Source organism: Gastrolobium bilobum, unplaced genomic scaffold, assembly GCF_033153095.1.
Source record: "Gastrolobium bilobum isolate Gb01-03AN ecotype WA unplaced genomic scaffold, APGP_CSIRO_Gbil_v1 utg1240, whole genome shotgun sequence".
Lineage (NCBI taxonomy): Eukaryota > Viridiplantae > Streptophyta > Magnoliopsida > Fabales > Fabaceae > Gastrolobium > Gastrolobium bilobum.
Genome location: NW_026898998.1, coordinates 121802 through 141399, shown reverse-complemented (window position 1 = coordinate 141399; position 19598 = coordinate 121802). Strand labels below are relative to the sequence as shown.

The following is a 19598-nucleotide window of genomic DNA, read 5'->3' as shown; positions in this document are numbered from 1 at the left end:
CTTTCACCATCTCTCATTTGTACACGAGTGTGTTACTTACCCTGATTTCCTCCTTTTCTTGATGATAGTTACCATCTTGCCCCACAAAGAAAAAATTAAAGCTTTGCTTAGTAAAAGAAAGAGGGTAAACAATAGATGAGGTGAGTATTAAAAAATATACAAATTTTTACTTAAGTTATTGACTGTTATCTGCTTACTGAAAAATGTAGTGTTTTCTTAAACCCAATGTAGCTGTGGGGGCAGCTTTACTCAAATGCTCAGTATGAGATGAAATAGCTAATTAAATCATGCCACTGATTTTATTTTCTCTGTATGATTGATTATGTTAAAAATTAAAATATAACCTAGTTGACAATGCTTGTAATCGTTGTCAATATATTAAAGAATGTCAAAATGCATTTAGTTATGTTTTAATGTTGACTATTCGGCAAATAATTTTTTCATCCGAGCTTATTGATTTGGATTGAGTTTTTTCATAATTTATTTCATAGTTTAGGGATTTTTAATAATTGTTAGTTATTATTTTATTTTTTTTAAGATTATATTTGAGTTTGTGTTGATTGTGCGTTATCTCCTTTAATTGAGCATGATTCTGTTTTATTTTACCTAATAAAATTTAGAAAAGAGAATTAAGAATATAAAAAACCCTTTTATTTGGGAAGGAGGTTGAAGTGCTGGTGGTAGCTGAGAGTATCTTGATGCTTCGGTTGAGGTGTCCTCATAAAGAACAAATGCTTACAGTACTTGCCTTCTTTGTGGGTTATAGTACTCCTATATGGACATTGCTGGAGTCCCATCAATTTAATTCTTAATTTGACGGAAATTCATAAATGTTCATGTGATTTTCCCTAACTTTACCTTTCTTCCGCCCAAAATATTCATTGAAAGATGTTCATATCCCCCATCACCCAATTACCAATCATGGACCCCGTGAACAAAATCTCATTGCCAACATTGACAAAAACCAGAGAGAAGCAACGGAGCCATCAATTTAAAATGCAAAACACAACCAAGTGACAGAACAATTGAAAACCACCATATCGAAAGAAAAGGATAACTTGCCAACTGCATATCTGAAAGATATTTTATGATTGTTAGGTATTTCTAATCAATAGCAGTCGCAATTATTTCAGTGCACAATCAGAAGATAATTACTTATTATCATCGGTTTTATGTAACATTCTGCACAACCTGAAAATCTCACTGCTCCTTCCTTACATTTCGGAGAATGCTTATTAAACTTCCTCCCTGATACCGAAGTATTTCTTACATTTCAAGTCCTAATTACAAGCTTCCAAGTACAAGCAGCAAATATAAAGTAGAAATTGGAATTGTATTTCCCTTACATGATCCACATTGGTGAATACATAGAATCCCCATTGGGGATTTCTAGGAAAATTCACAAGAAGGCCATGTAATAGTTTGGAAAATGAAAAAAATAAAAATAAAAATACAAATATATATATATATATATATATATATATATATTAAAAAAAAAAGTGGGATAACCAATATGACTGACAAGTGAGAATTATGGTAGGGCTATAACAGAGAGAAGGTTCACGATTACTCATCTATTTTAGCAGGTAACTGAAACCAAAGTAACCAATTTGTTTGTTCCTTCTTCTTCTTCTTCTTCTTCTTGTTCTTCCAAGCAAGAGCCTAGAGCTTAACGATCTCAGGAATATGAACCGGGTAGCGATCAATGCAATCTGCCCAAGGCCCATCAATTGGAGTCTTAATGGTTCTGTTGCACTTCCACACAGCACTGTTGCATTTAAAACCACTCCCAAATGCTATCTGCCATACTCTGTTTCCTTTCTTCATCCTTCCCTTTGATTCAATGTAGTTGAGTTCATACCAAAGTGAAGAAGATGATGTGTTCCCAAAGCGGTGAAGGGTCATCCTTGAGGCCTCAACGTGCTCTGCAGAGAGCTGAAGATTCTTCTGCAATTCATCAATGACAGCACGGCCACCAGCGTGGATGCAGAAATGCTCAAAGGCTTGTTTGAAGTCAGGGATATATGGTTTCCATTTTGGGTTGAAGATTTTCCTTCCAATGAGAGTAATAAGGAAGAGTAACTGTTCTGAAGCTGGAAGAACAAGAGGACCCATTGTAGTTATATTGGATTTGAGAGCCTCTCCTGCAATGGCCATGAGGTCCTTTGAAAGTGAAATCCCAACCTTCCCTTCTCTGTCTTCTTCTTCAAACACACAACGATATGCTTTGTCATCAGCTCCTTTGTGTGTTCGAACCACATGGACCAATCTGTACTTTGCTCTTCTACGTTCAGACCTTCGGTTTGATAAGAGTATAGCAGCACCACCCATTCTGAACAAACAATTTGGAAGAAGCATGGGTCTCTCTTTCCCTTGGTAATAGTTGGGTGTGATAATCTCTGTGCTCACAATCACAGCATTGGAATTGGGATGAACTTGAAGAAGATCACGTGCTAGGTCAATGGAGATAAGCCCTGCACTGCAACCCATCCCAGAGAGATTGAAACTCTTAATGTTGCTTCTCAGCTTGTACTTGTTTATCACCATAGCAGACAAAGAAGGCGTTGGAGAGAACAAGCTACAATTCACTATAAGAATGTCAATATCCTTAGGCTTGAGACCAGTTTTCTCGAACAAAGAATCCATGGCAGAGAAGATGACAAGCTCGGCCTCGCCTCTAGAAGCTTCCATGGTTGGTTTGGGTGGGATATAATGAATTGCAGGAGGCAAACAAGTCTCTTCTCCAAGACCAGATCGCTCGAGAATCCTCATTTGGAACTCGACACTCTTTGGGTTGTTCTTGAGGATGAGCCTCGAGTGTTCCATGAAGGTAGCAAAAGGGACACGGCAAGTGACTGGTGGCTTGAAGCAAGCGTAGTCAACGAGGTATATTGTGCGTGGCTTTGACATGAAGAAAACGGTGGCTATGAAGATGATAAGGAAAGCAGAAGAGAGGATTTGAACAAGATCGAAGTGAAGAGACCTCCAGAGGTTGAGGATTTCATCAGGGCCTAAGCGTAGTACCTCAATGAAGACACAAAGCATGATGGGTACAAGAGTGAGGGTGATAATGTGGTTAACAAGGTATTGATACCCAAGTTTGACATACTTAAGCTTCACAGAGTTAGAGAAATCCGGCATCATGGGAGGAGGCATAATGTTTAGTGTTTAGTAAAGAGAAACACACACACACACACACACACACACAAAAAGAACAGAAGAGGTAGCTATGAGGTTTGAGAAGTTGATGCGTTTCCAAAAGATGGTGTGAAAATTGAGAATGAGAAAAAGTGAGGAGAGGGTGGTGAGGTTATAAAGGCAAAGGGACCCGAAGCTCTGAACGGGGCAGATGAGCGGATTTAATGAAAGACTTCACGTCACTCAACGCTCACTTAACTTGGTATTAATTTTCATAACTCCTCCCTTCGACATCTAACTAAACCCTAACACCCTTCCACCTGTAAATACTTTATCTGATGTGTCCTTGTTTACTTTCTCAATATGGTTCTCTTACTTTACATCATTAAAATGGGGTTTGAAAGGCAAATTGGATATTCCCTTATTTGCCTATCTCTCAACCTTATAATAAAAACACAAACCGAAAAGTGCACCACCTCCTCTTGCGGATCCAACTGATCATTCCAAGCAACAAAGGAACGAAGAAAAATCAACTGAATGTTTAATTAAAGGAAAAATGGTTTGATGTAACTTGTGTCATTTTAACTGCTTACTACTATGTACACCTGGTAGTATATAGTTATAATATTAAAATTGTACTTTACTCTCGAAAGTACATAATTATAAGCAGCTAAAATGACGTAATTTTTATCCTTTAAAATAACAAAAAAAATTCCGTTAATTAAATATGGATTTGGGAATATTTTAATAGTGTCACGGATAGATACAACAACGTACTTCCCAACCAGAGAAACTTTCTTTTTTGGCAATTTTTGAGATTTGTTAAACATTCAATAGTACATGTTTGAGAAAAAATTATTTTCGAAAATTAATTATTTTCTTAAAAACTCTTTCAGAAAACTTTTGAGTAAAACTTTTGTTAACCTTAAAATGAGTTAATGCAAAGCCGCTACTCTACTTATCACAATCATCTCATTATTCACTCAATACAGCTTTTATTAGGAGGGGGAACTATTATTGCCCAAAACATAATAATTCTCCGGACTTTTTTTAAAAATAATAAAATCTATATACGGGATGGTTGCCTTTGACTATCAAACGATACTACGGTAAAGATGATCTCTTTAATTTGGCTTCTGCTTTGGATCAACATGTTGTCTAAGTTCATGTAACAATCAAGAGATAGCATTGACTATTCAAAATTTGTCAACAATGAAGCATTGACTATTCACTTGTTTAATAAAAAATAATTTGTCAATATTGTACTGGTCTAATGCATTGAAGTTAATTAGATCCTCTACATACAAGAATTAATTCGAGGAACATGCATGGCACCTTTATCATGTGTCATGACTTTAAGTCCAAAGAGAAAACAGCAGGTTAAAGAAATTGCATGTGTCATTTGTGAGAATTGAGTTCTCCGCACACACTAAATTTTGTCTTTGTTCTTTGGATCGATTGAGGTTTCATGACGAGGTTGGATTCTTATTTTAATTTGGGAATGAAAAACATTGTTTACACTGAAACTAATGAGTATAGAGTAACAGCTTAATTATATAAAAAGACTCGAAAAATTAACTGTCATATTATCAACATATTTTTTCAGAGAATTATGTTTTGATAGTGGTGTTGTATTTGCATTAAGCAGAGCAATAAGCACATGCTCGTATTGTATTGCTGCTCTGTCATGCAGAAAAGGAAATTATGATTTATGATTAAATTCGGTGCTTCAGCTCTTTTTTTTAAGCTTCCATTTTTTATTTGAAGTAACATCATATCATGGTATGCAGGGTTGCTTGTTGGGGTCAGCAGGGAATTGAAGGGATACTTGTTGGTTAAGTTGGTGTTAAACTGTTTGAGTGGAAACTGTGCATTCCAAAAGATTATTGGGGAATACCGGATTCTGAAGATCACATGGTTTGGAGCTTTCAATTGAAGGTTGTTAATTACAGCCCAATACTTCTATTTTTTACAAGCTTTACAAAGGGAAATATTTTCTACGTTCAATCTATCTGAAAAGTTGAGGCGCGAAATACTTGTTCTTCAGCTTGCGTATCCTGGTGGACAAACTCACGAAGAAGGTTTATATATTAGCAGCAATGGTGGAGCGAGAGTTCACTTTTAAAAACCAATTATCATTAAGTAGTGGCGTAGCCAACCTATTCATGAAGCTAGGGTCAACAAAAATTAACACTAAATTTTATCAAAAAACTTAACCGCATTCAAAATATGGCTAATTTTTACAAACACGTTGGGGGACCCGCACACACAATGTGGCTCAGCCACTAATTATCAGGGATTAATATTTTTTATGTTGTAAGAGATAATTTTATTTCCTATACACACATAAATATATATGGAGTCTATGTTTTAATTTTATTTCTTTTCTTTTCACATGGTCCCACATGACTTCTACACACTTTTATGTGTATGTAGGAAATAAAATTATCTCCTACGAGAAACATTAATCCCTTATTATTATTGCTCATATATGGTTTGAACAACTATGCTTTACATTATTTACTTCATTGCAAGAGTTATTGTTATATTTTTCCTTAATTTTGTTAAAAAATAATGTTATTTGAAATAGCTTAAACATGATATATCGATATATATATGTTGAGATATATAGTCCCACATTCGTTATATATGCAACTAATGTGGAGGTTATAAGGTCTTGGGCACTTCCACCCTTTGAGCTAGCTTTTGGGTGGGAGTGCCCAAGGCCTTATAAACTCCACATTAGTTGCACATACAACCAATGTGGGACTATATTCTAGCTTTTGGGGTGGTGACCTCAAGGTTCTTAACATGGTATCAGAGCTTGAGTGACTATAAGGTCACAAGTTCGATTCTCACGGCCCCCCACTTTCAAGTGGAATTAAAATAAAAAGCACGAAAAGGTAAACCAAAAATTGGGTCTGTGCAGCACGCTTCTAGCCCAAAGGGCTCTTGCGTGGTCGGGCGTGTTGAGATATATTGTCCCACATTGATTGTGTGGGCAACTAATGTGGCCTTTATAAGGCCTTGGGCACTCTCACCCTTTGAGCTAGCTTTTGAGGTGGTGTATCCCAAGATTCTTTACAATATATTGAAAAAATAGAAGTAAACTTGTCCAAGGTAGATTTTTTTTTTTTGTAAATTGTCCAAGGTAGATTTAAACATGATAAAGTTAGTTTTGTTTTTAATCCATCTCAAATATATTGATATGAAATATCAATATGTAATAATTAAATAAATAGAATAAGAACAGATGAATTAGAAACTAAATATTGGATAAAAAAATAAATTTAAACATGATAAAATTAATTTTTGTTTTCTGCTCAATATCATGTGAGAAGAAAAGAAATAAAAAATGTTTACAAAAAAAAAACTCAATCGCTCCCCTATATATGAGGAAGATAATTTTATCTTTGGTTTGAAGAAATTAAGAACATTAAATAATTTTTCATTTCACAAACATTAGTGTTTAACTCTTTATAATTGACATTTTAGAAAACAAATATAACATCAAAGATTCAAGTAAGATAGCCTGGGAAGTACGTTGACATTATTATTATTATATTTTTTTGGTAATCTCGTTGACATTATTTTATTATGACACTATTAGAGGATAATGTGAATTATTTTAAGATAAAACCTCATTATGATCCTTTAAAGATTATGATGTCGTCCTATTAGTTCTCCAAATGTTTTCATATTAGTTATCTTTCAAAAATTATTTACCTAATTAGTTAGTTAAAAATAATTTATTTTACCAAATATAAAATTATTTATGTCTACACACTTAGTGGCGGATCCAGAAAATTTTATTTATGTCTACACACTTAATGACTAGGGTTTGGGGCAGCGCTCCCGAACAAAAATATTTTAAGAAATTTTAATGCATTAAAAAATAAAAGAAATAAACAAGAAGAGATATGTGTTTGATTCCCGCTGAATGCATTCTTGGGGTGGGGGCTGAACCTTTAGCCATCACTGTTCCCCCGCACTCCGGATTAGTCTCATAGCCGGCTCAAAGAGTCGAAGCTCGTGGGGATACCGGAGGGAGCCAACTCGTCTCAAAGAGATAATTAGGGTTGGGTAACTCCAAAAAAAAAAAAAAAAAAAAAACTATTCACATATATCAAGCTTTGTTATTCCACGCATATCTCATTTTTTGAGTAAATACCCTTTGTGTCCTTATCAAAAAACACGAAACCCATTTTAATCCCTTAGGAAAAAAGATAATTTATGGTCCCTCTAAAATTCCAATTTTTTGAAATTATGGTCCCTCAGAAAATCAAAGAAGACTCACATTAGTCCCTAAAAATGGACTAATATAGATACTTTTTTTCTAAGAGATTAAAATGGATTTCATATTTTTTATTGAGTACTCAAAAGGATATTTACTCATTGTTTTTTGCAAATGCTATTTCAAGTTAGAGTAAAGTATCTTTTGGATCCTCAACAAAAATCACGAGGCCCAATTTAATCCCTTAGGAAAAAAAAGAAGTCGAATCGTGGTACTCTGAAATTCAAAATAGACCCATGTTAGTCTTTTTGAGGTACTAACGTGAGTCTTCTTTGAATTTCAGAGGAACCACGATTTTGACTAACTGTGTCTATATTGAATTTCAGAGGAATCACAAGTCGATTTTTTTTTCTACGGATTAAAATGGGCCCCTCAATTTTTGTTGAGGACCCAAAAGGTACTTTACTCTTCAAGCTATTTCAAATGAAATCTTACGCTGATGTAGGTCCGCCAGTGTTTACACTAATGTAAGAATAAGAAATCTTACACTTGTATCCAATAGCTTATATAACCAAAAAATTATATATACTTGAGATTAATGGCCAAAATTGAAATATAGTTTTCACCAATTTAAAATGGTCTTAACCATTCATGAAAGCGGCATGTTATTCTTACATCGGTGTAAGAATAAGAAATTTTATACTCAATTTTTATCATTGATCCACTTGTATCCAATAGCTCATATAACTAAAAAATCAAATTCGTTAAATATAAGTGAGATCAATGGCCAAAACTGAGAGTGTAAATTATACCGGTGTAAAATAATGTTAATATTTCATGGAAAGGGCATGTTATTCTTATACTGATGTAAGAATAAGAATCATTGGTTCACTTGTATTCAATAACTCATATAATAAAAAGGCATAGTCGTTATATATAAGTGATATTGCCAAGATTGAAAGTGTAATTTATACTAGTGTAAAACAACCATAACCCTTCATGAAAGGGGCATGTTATTTTGCACCGCAAAGCCACTAGGGGTTAGCCTAGTGGTGAGGGTGTGGGTAGTTATGTAATAGGTTGTGTGTTCAATTCCTCAATGTATCCACGCATAAAAAAGAAATCTTACACTCAATCTTGATCATTGATATACTTGTACCTGTTGGCTTACATAACTAAAAAATCAGAGTTGTTAGATATAAGTGAGATTAATAGCCAAAATAGAGATTGTAACTTGCACTGGTGTAAAATAATTGTAACTCTTCGTGAAAAGGGTAGGTTATTCTTACACCAAGAAATATTACACTCAATTTTAATAATTGATCTACTTGTATTTAATGACTCATATAACTAATCAAGAGTGGTTAGATATAAGTAAAATTAATGGTTAAGATTGAGAGTATAACTTGTACTGATGTAAAATGATCCTAACCCTTAATGAAAAGAGCAAGTTATTCTTACACTTATATCAAAATTAGAATTTTTATACTCAAATCATACTGCCGCGATATTAATTGGTAAAGCTGGTCGAACTTTTTGCTGGTATTAGTTGTGATTTGGATCTGATTATAATTTTTCTTCTTTTGATAAACTATGTGTAATCTCACTTTAAATTTTCAATAAGGTTGGTTGCCTTTCCTGACCTTGCATGGGACCTGCCTCCCTTAATTCAAACTTTAATTCACAAAAAATGAATAAATATAAAATCCAGGATGACATTGACGGCGACAAGGCGACAATGATGACGGAGAAACTCTTAATTAATCAAATTCTCCCTTAAAGTTTAATATTTGAATATCTCAAAAATTGACGAGTTTAAGAATATATTAAAAAAGTAATTATGATGTTCAGGTTAATTAATTATATTTATAAAATAGTCTAAATATCAAGAGTGGACACTAAAACAAAAACTAAAGAAAATAATTAAAAACATTCTAATCTTTAGAATATGACAAGGAAATTGAACAGTGCTTAAGAATTGAAGAATTTGAAAATTTTAAATCCTTAGCCAGTATATTGTAAAAATTTCTATAATTTAGAATTGTTTAAATAGGTCCTCAGTAGCCTTAAACCTATTACGAATTAGAAAAAAATCATTAAAATAATAATATTTTATTATTTAAAATTATTTAAATAATATTTTTATTTTGTTTTGTTTAAAATGATTAATATGACATAGATTAACCTATGAGCTTATAAGTCAGGTCCCGTAAAAGAAATGCTTATAACCTATTTTCTAAATAAATTTTTTTATGGCTTAAGTCTATTCTATTTTAATAAATATAGATCAGACCATAAGTTTTTAATAAATCGTTTGACCTATTTGTATCCCTATTTATTTACACCCCGACGTATTAGCAAGTAGTGGTGGAGCGAGGGAGGGATAGTAGGGGCATTCGCCCCCCCTCCCCCTCAAATTTATATAAACATTTAAAAGTGAGTATTATTATTATTATTATTATTTTGTCATATATCTAATCAGGGGCGGACCAAGAGAGCCAAGCATTGGCAGTTGCCTCTTCCTAAACTCTTATTACTTTATTACTATATGTATAAAATAATAATAATAAACTATTAGAGCTAATAATAGCTCATCCCTAAAAGATACTTATAATAGTTAGTGCATTGCCAGTCGCCCCTCCCTAAATGTTTATTTCTTTATTATTATATGTATAAAATAATAATAGTAAACTATTAGAGCTAATAATTAGCTCATCCCTAAAAAATACTTATAATAGTTAGTGCATCTTATTATTCTTAATAACACTTATAACTTAATTTGGTATTTTATTTTCGCCCCTCATTGTAAGAACCTGCACCGTTAATTAAGGAATTTAATTAATAAATTATGAGAAAATAGGAAATGATTCCATAACTGACCCTAATAATTATTATGAGGCTCTAATAATTATAGTAAGTGAGTAAGAATGCTGAAAGTCGCTTTTCGAAAGAAAAGTGCAGATACCGATTCTGCTAGTCGGTATAAATGCGTACTAAAAAAGTATCCTGGAAAATTTTAATAAGTGCATGATAATTACTAGAATAATATGTAGGACTTGGAAAACGACTTTCAAGTCAAAATAATGAGAACTGGTGCCGGAAACTGGTACTGGCTATGAAAAGCGCGTACCGGAAAGATGCCCCGAAAATTATAAGAAAAATATGATAATTCTTGTAAAATTGAGTAGGTTAAGAATCCAAAGTTTCGGATTAAAATTCTAAGCGTAGCAATTAAAGTTAATACAGTGTGTTTGAAGCTTAAGTGGGCTATAAATACCCTTGTGATGGCACATAACCCTAGGAAATAGATTCTCTACGTGAGTGTGGGGCTGGTTAGCTGCTCGTTCCACTGTTCCATTTCTTCACCACCATTTTCTGAGCCTTGTGACCCCTTTTCTTCATTTTCTCTTCACTTTGTACTTTGGGTGTGTGGGAGAAATCATTGTGAGTGTGAAATGGGCTCTTTCCCTGAGTGTGGTGGCTGTGTGGAGGCTGTTTGGGGTCTGAGTTGCCTTGTGTGAGTGTGTGAGCTTCTTCCTTGGGTTGTTGGAGCTCTAAGGAGCAATCTTTGTGAAGAAAGATCCTTGCTTGGGTGGTATTTTCGTGCACCCTTGAAGTCAGTACCTTGGAGCTGTTGTGTGAGCTCCAAGAGCAACCCTTTGCCTCTGTTTTGAACTTTGGTAAGTTGTACTAACCTTGATCATGTGTTTTGATGAGTAAAAGAGGTGTCTTGGTATGTTTAATGAGTTAAACAAGTAACCAACTGTCATATGAACATAAATGAACCTTAAGATGCATGTTTAAGCTTCTTGAAGTGTTAAAAATGGAACCTTGGAGGGATAACTTCGCGAAATGCAGAAACTGCATTCTGTCGCGAAATATCCGGATATTTGACGTGGAATATCCGGATATTGATATCCGGATATTGCCAGAGTGATATCCAGATATTGCCTGTTAGATATCCGAATATTGCATATCTGGATATTCTGGGTTTGCGAGGAACAGTAGCATACTGTTCATCCAGAACTGATCTATGGGTTTGTGGACCCTAGTTTGAGGAAGTTGAACTTCTGTAATTAATTAATGTAAGTCAGAATCATATGATTAAGGGCTTATGGCTTGGTGAGAAGCCTTAAGATGTAAAACGTAATGGAAAGGCGTTGTCTTAATATTGTATGCTTGCGGTGCATGTTATTGATATATTGTTGGTCCATAACAGATTGTGAATATGCTGTGTTTGGACTTTGAGCTGTGGACTCTTGGCTTTGGGTGTTAGCTTGCAAGGTAAGCTTTCGTGTCCTCGGTTTAGCCATGTTGTGGCTCCACCATGTCCCATGTAGGTATGGTTATATGCATGTTGTGTTACATGCTTTGAGATATATGAATTGTTGTTGAGCTTTATGTGTTAATGGCTTTTAATATGCATGTGTTGTTCCATCTTGACGGTAATCCTGAGTATGTGGCGTCATACAATACGGTGATCCGGGGTGGATACAAGCGACGTCTTGTACTTATTGTGTGGTTGTAGACGTACATCATGCATTTCTCTGGCCAGTAGATTAGTATTGACACACATGACATGATTATCTGCTGCATTGCACTGATTTAGAACTGATGATGATAAACTGCTTTTGAACTTATACTTCACATGTAAGTGAGCTTGGGGTGGAAGATCCTTGAAGACCCCTTGTCTTACTGAGATTTCTTGTTTAGAGATCTCACCCCACGTTTGGGGAATGCATATTTCAGGTTCAGGTAGTATGATGACTGATGCCTCTGGCGACAGGAGGCCAGAGCTTAGCTGATTATGATATTTATGTTGTATTGCTGCCATGACTGGATTGGATGCTGTTTATGTTTTCTGCTCTTTATGTTTTGATTGAGACTTATGTTCGGCTTTGTTGCCTTATTTGGGTGAGCATGGGAGTTGTCCACGTCACTTTGTTATTAGTACTTTTGAGTCGAGTTGTATAAACTACTAGTTGGTCCGGTCTACGTGTTGTAGTTCCGTGACTAGAGACATACATTATGCTATTTAATTAATGAGGTATTTCAGTTAGCTGTTTTATTGCAATTGCATACAGGCGATGTTTTATTAATTGATTAATAAGCAAGTTGGTAATGATAATGACTTCATAATTGAAAAGAAAAAGATATTCCGCATTTTTATTTAAGCGCAGCTTAATACGATAGTATGATAACATTACTGGATATATAAGGAGTGTTACACTCATCACAAAAAAATCATGGATCCGCTATTATATGTAATGTTCGTCTACCTTCAAAATCTATAGAAACCTTTAGATGTAAACACCTTTTTTTTGTCATATAAATAATTGTAACTAAAAAATTATATTACAATTTTACCCCTTAAAAACCTTTTGCTCCACCATTATTAGCAAGATATGTGGTACCCTCAGTGCTTGTTTTAATATCCGTATTTTGGTTTGAATTATATATATGGTCTTCTGCTATTCTCAAACTTAATTCATACACTGAAGTAGAGGTGACAAAACGGGCTTGGCCCGAGCGGAGTGAGGTGTTATCATTACGTATGATATTAAGCGCAGTTACAATTACAGAAGTTGAATTAGCTACGACTTAACTTTTTCTTCTCTTAAAATGTACGTTTACTACTTAAAACTTTTTCCATATTTATAAACAAATCAAAACCGTAATTGTAACTGAATAAAGTGTGGAATAACTAAACTAGCATAATATATCATACAATATTCATATGAGACCGCCATAGTGTTCCCATAAACAGCATGGCTCCAATTACCAAATGGTGGTAGTTAATTACACAAGGGTGGTAATCTCCTACCAACATTATTAATTTACCAAATAAGTATACAAGCCCTTCCATCAAGGAATCAAGTCAGAATACACAAGAGTTCAATAATTACATAACCAGGAACTTAGCAAATACCAAAAGCATGATCACTACCTCATACCCTATATGCATCATAGGCGGTATAAAATAACATGATCATACACTAAGTTCCCCCATGCATCATCAATACATGGCTCAAAATAAGATTAAATTACATGCTCAGCAATAGTAATCCAAAATCATGCTGCAAATAATAAACTATGCATAAACAGCAACAGCGGCATGCCAAAGAGCATAATCTACATAGGCCTTTGCCCATGGACACTCTTGCACCATCAGTGGCTGTACCTGAAAGGGGGTCCCCACAGCACCGGGTGAAATAAATATCTTAGTAAACCAGGGGTCCTTGGAGGATTTCTCCATCCCAAAGTTCACTTCCAGTATAAAAGCAATAACAACAAATAATACAATATATAAATATCGATGCAGTGTGAAAAAATTCCCATAAAACATCCCTTCGGCACTCCCATCATCCTAAGGATTCTTAGATGCAAATAGTCCTACTAGCCAGTTAAACTACCAAGTATGAATTATTCATCGTCATGCAACATACAAAGCATAGGAAAACATCATCCTATGTCACACCCAGTGCATACATATACATATATCAATGTATTAAACTATTCTATTGCAATTATATACACTAATAATAACCATTAACCCATCAGGGCTTGATGAAACAATAAAGGGTTAAATCTCATGGTCCGAAGACTTACCTTGATCGCTTCCAATCTAACCTTTGTGCTCTACCAAGTTTGTACACAATTAACTTTATGTCAAAGTTACAACCTTACCAAATAAACACATACACTAAGGTGCAATGCAATTAATCAATTGAATCCATGAATACATCAATATTCATCAACAATCTGGGCAATTCAACACATTATACAAGTGAAGAGCTTACCTATACTTGATTAAACTCAAGTAACCAAATCAAGATCCATTGATTCCACTAATGGTTGATCGATCAAAGAAGGTCCATAAGGCTCAATCCTATATTCAAGTGAACACGTCCAAATTAATATCAAACACTCCAACCAATAACATTACTTGGAATGCAAGAAGTCACGCAACCTAGGCATAATTTTCAAAATTTAATGAAGGTGGGCAAAATGATATTCCAAATACATTTACACCATTAAAATTCTCATCTAAAGACCTAAGTATCATGATCAAACTACACACATTCAAGTCACATATTCATAAACTCAACCTAAAACATCCATTATCATAAAAAAACCATTGAAATGTTTGCATCTTAACATGAACTCACCTAGAATTATGCAAGGAAGAGATTGCAAGCCTCACTTCAAGCAATGGATCGCTCCAAGACATCCAATCAACAATGGGTCACCACTTTCTCCCTTATTTTTCTCTCAATACAAGACTTTTTAATGGAAAGTGGATGATAGGTTCTCTTCCCCTCAAGATTCCAAGCAACTTTGCTTCAAGAATCAAGAGATTTCGTTGAGAAATGAGGAAGACACAAAATCAAGCTTTTCTCCTATGGGGTTTTGGGTGAGGCAGGGGGTCTATTAGGGAGATAGGGAAAATGAGAGAGAGAAATATGTTTAAATGAGTTGTAACATCCAACTGAGTAAAGACTTATCTACCATGTTCACTTAACTCTCTTTTAAGCTTGTCCTATTAGCTTAGAATATTTTTGCAGTAATATTTACCAATTTAATTTTAAATTCCGGGTAATTTTTCCTACATGCATTTTTAACCCAAAACTCTCACTATTTGCACTTTTTGCCTGAAAGTGACTTAATTAAATTAAATTAATTAGACATTCTAGCTAATTAATTTCTAATACGCACTATTAAATCATTGATCACATGCAATTTCATAATTACACAGGTTAGGTTATTGTAGGGTGGGTTGAGTTTGATAACCCGTCAGCCCGCTTTTCTTTTCTTTTTTAGTTATACTTTACAGCCAATCTAACCTAACTTTACAACCTTTTTTATTTGTTGCTCCCTAATAAGCTCTCAAATATTTTTTTTATTAAAATTGTCATATTTATTCATAAAATTATTGAAAAAGATGTGGCCATAAAATGCATGTATAGAGGATTTTCTAGTGAGCAATGTTGTCAGAAATGGTTTTTTACTATGACTAATATTCCTGATATTGCGTAGAAGTAAGTTTGTACAAATAATAATAATTTTTTAAATCCATCAAGAAAATCTCAACACATAGGCAAATTTGCGAGACATGCATGCTGAGTTTCTCAACCCGCTATTAAAAGCGGGGTGAAAGAGAAGAGGCTGACTCATTTATAAGCAGGTTAATAGTCGGAGTGGGGAGACAAGCTGCCCACTTTACCACTTCTGTAGTAAAAAAATTCTTTTAATAAAAAAGAAAATCAGCAAAGGTTTGAGGCCAAACATAATAAGTAGCTCACGAGCTACTTTATTGGTTCACAGTTCGACTATGCAATATGATAATAGGGCCAGGGGCATCGTAATATACGCAGCAGGTTTGGGGATACAAATAGAAATAACCAAAATTATTTGGATTCAAATGTGATTAAATTTTCTTTTTTAGGCAAAATGCTGCACTGAGTTGGGCACTACCATAGCACCCAAAAAAAATCCCAGGTTCAGACTACGTAAAGAAACTTCCGTTTTTTTTTCTGTAGTTTATTTCCAAAAAAAAAGAAACTTCTGTTTGACCTACAGAGTACATATCCCGAATTGGTTAAACAGGTGGCAAGCCAGCAAATATTAAATGGCCAATACATTTTTTTTTTTGGTAGTTAATGCCCAATACATTTAGCTGAAGGTTGCCAATCATTTTCCTTATTTATGCTCACTACTGCTCTAGTATGTGGTTATGATGAATTTCAGTTTAAAACGTTCTATTGAAGTATTTATTTTTACTCTTTAATTAAAAAGATTATTTCATGATAAAATGAGGTTATTCATTTATTTATTTTTATTCTTAACCAATATCCCAACAAAAAGACTAACTCCTTACGTACTATTGCGACTAAAAAACCCTTTTAATAAACTTTTATCTTAAAACGTAGTTATCCTTTAAGAACATATCATGCTTTATACCACACACATCCCTTATCCTTTATTGGTGATATGGTACGTATTAATTGAATATAGGACAGAAATTCAAACGTATAAATAGAATATAAAATTTGTCAACCCAATAAGTGACAATATCTCATATTGATAATTAAGAGTAGGGTCATCTGAGTTTGGTTTATATGGAAACGTTTGGACAATGTTTGGCACACACAATAGAATTCCGAGAAATGAACGGTTCTTGTTATATGCTTGTTTTCCTGAATATAATGTTGGTCGTGTTAATGGCTAACGGCTCGATTCTTTCTTTGCAGTTATCATCCATTGGGTTAGTTGGAGGTTGCGATTGTAACCTTCTTTGTTAATTTCATTCAATTTGTGTATATGAATGATATAACATTGATGTTCACAATTATTTGTGACAAAGAATACACCCAAGTTTTAGAAGTGATTACAATGTCAATAACCAAACTAAACTACTGAACTATTATTGGACCACACTTATTCGGATTAGCAGATATAGCAGCCAGGACTCTTCCCATGAACGTGAATTGCTTGAGGGGAATATTAATTAGTTAATTTTATAGAATAAGAATCATAATGAGTTAGTATCCGTTATTATTGATTCTTATATGAATAATTCTTTAGTAGGATTAGTCTTCCAACTAAAAAGTGGGAGAAACTTGACACACACAAAAAAGTGAAAGAAAACCCAGGGATAGCACACTTGGTAGCTAAGTGTGTCTCAAGAATTATGTCTTCCGTTTGATCCTTAACAAAGTATTTTTGAGGCTAGAGGCGAAACCTTTGCACTCTAAGCCTCAAAGGAGATTAGTTTCATCCTTTCTTCAGTGACAATTATCTAATGCACCTTCAGTTTCAATAAGAATTTAGCTCTAGGGCCATATTCCTAGGGAAAGGTGATTTGAGGGAGTTGAATGAGGATCCCTCTTGGTTATATGAATGATTGTATAGGCCAAAAAAAGTAGAAAAAATCAAAAGCATGACTGTATAGGCCAATTTCATTTTCTATCTCTATGTAATGTGCTTTACATTTTTTATACAAGTGAAAATTGAACATATAATCTAATATAATCTACTCAAAGTTACATTGAATCGACTGAAACCAATTATGAATAAACTGATTTTACCATTTTAGGTAACCTTCGTGCCTCACAAAATATTTAAGATAATTTATTAATTTATGATCTCCAAAAAAAAAGTATTATTAATTTATTATAGCACAATAAATGGTCCACATAATGAGAAGATGAAGAAATGAAAAGATTTTATGGCCATACAATAGATTTCAATAAAAACTTTATTTAGTTAATTGCTACTCGCAAAAATAAAAATACCTATAGTTAACCAAATGATGGTGAATGAGAGTATGTATTCGATTCTCTTTAGTATTATTTTTGAGAAGAATTTAAAACTTTATTCATGTACCCGCTCCGAACTCCGAATTAGTCCATATGAAACGTATGGATTACCGGGGAGAAATAAAAAAATAAAAATACCTATCGTTAATAAGCCTGATCATGACTTGTGTAACATCCCCTGGCGTAAAAATACTACGGAATGGTAGTCAAACGGAAGAATTTCAGGCTAGCAGGTGTCTAAGACAAAGGGATCCTTTATTATTCTGTGAACAAGACGACTTGGAGACCAATCATGGCATGTAAGAATGGGTCCAAAATATTTAATCTGATGTTCCCAAATGACTTATTATTATTCGTAGAAGTTTCAAATTAAGGAGCAAATAGACACAATCATGAAGAGACTCGATACTTTTTGTAACATTTTTGGACAAAAGGTCAATGCCCAAAAATAGAGTATTTACTTTTCAAGGATCGTTTTGAGGAAGTTGCATCAAATATTGCAGACTTCAATGGATTCAAAAGGGAGCACCAACTTGGTAAATACCTAGGATCCCGTGTATCACAAATATATTTATGAGAAAACATTTTCTCAGTATGATGATTCAATTCTTATGTTGTGATCTTTCGATTTGAGTGCAAACTTTTTTTTTCTTTTTAGTAAATGTGGGGTCCGCCACTAGTTGAGTCACAACATGAGAATTGAATTCTCATGCAACATGAGAAAATCAAACCCCTATATTTATACACTAACTTTATAAATAATATTTTTATAAAAAGTTTAATATTTTTCATGTCATATTTTATCTCAGTTGGTGTATGGGAGCTGAGCAGGTGGGGGTGAGAGCATGTGTTCGATCCTCCCTAATACCACCTTTGGGAGGGGTTTAAAGTCTTAATCCTGGACCTGCCCCGAATCGGACTAGTCGCAAAAGCGATAAACTGATTGAAATATTTCCTGAGATGAGAAATATTCAATTCTTTATAAACATATCAATTATTGATATAAATAAATATTTGTAGAATTTTTTTTAAATATTCTAATATATTAAGAAAATTAATTTTTATAAATATATTATTATTTTTATTTCATTTCCCCCAATATCATGAATTTTACAGAGTTGGGCTATTGATCATATCAATGTCATTTCTTTCTCTTTTTTTGCCAACATTTTTTTTGGTGTTTATCTCCTTCGTATACTTAGGAGTATAAATGGGTCAGATGATTTATTAAGAGCCTACAACTCGATTTATATAAAGTTAGACTTAACCTATTATATTCAATAAAATAAAAAGACTCCGACCTTAAATAAAGGTAGTTCATAAAACAGGTAAAGACTCATTTTTATAAAGTTTGGCCTAAAAGCTACTGATCGGCCTACATACATTATATTACTTTTTAAATTAAAATAAAAAAATAAATACTTAAACAATGATATAATATTATTTTATTTATTTATTTCTAATTTTTTATAAGTATTAAGCTCTAATAAGCTTAATTATGCAAATAGTCCTATGTAAGATTTTTAGATTTTTAAATATAGAGATAGATTAGGTCAACCCTATAATTTAGCTTAAACCAGATTAATAGGCTAAATCAAACTCAAAATATTTTTTATAAACATAACATGATCCAACTCATTTAGACTCGTACACTAACTCCTTTACACTCCTACTCCCACTCTACTCATCAATGAACAAGTTGTGGTCAAAGGGATACTAAATAAATTTAATTCTCACTTTGCTATTATATAATATAAGTGCTCTTTTCATTGCTTTAAGTAGGTATAGTAATCAAGGGAAAGAAATAGGCCTGAACCTTTACCTTTTGACTGTTAACTAACCTAAGTTTTATACGGATATTTTAAGAAATTGTGACTATATTTTATTTATATATTATTAATATTATA

At 33.6% G+C, this 19598-nt stretch overlaps 1 protein-coding gene across 1 annotated transcript; it reads right to left on the bottom strand.

The window, feature by feature from the left end:
* Positions 1 to 1106: 1106 nt before the first annotated feature.
* Positions 1107 to 3263, bottom strand: LOC133286107 (3-ketoacyl-CoA synthase 6). Its single transcript, XM_061483454.1, has one exon. It carries the CDS (start codon positions 3154 to 3156, stop codon positions 1663 to 1665), a length of 1494 nt encoding a protein of 497 aa, XP_061339438.1. The 5' UTR covers positions 3157 to 3263; the 3' UTR covers positions 1107 to 1662.
* Between the last annotated feature and the right edge of the window lie 16335 nt (positions 3264 to 19598).

Coding starts and splice junctions, on each gene's coding strand:
- LOC133286107 (XM_061483454.1), bottom strand. CDS start 3,156: ATGCCTCCTCCCATGATGCCGGATTTCTCTAACTCTGTGAAGCTTAAG.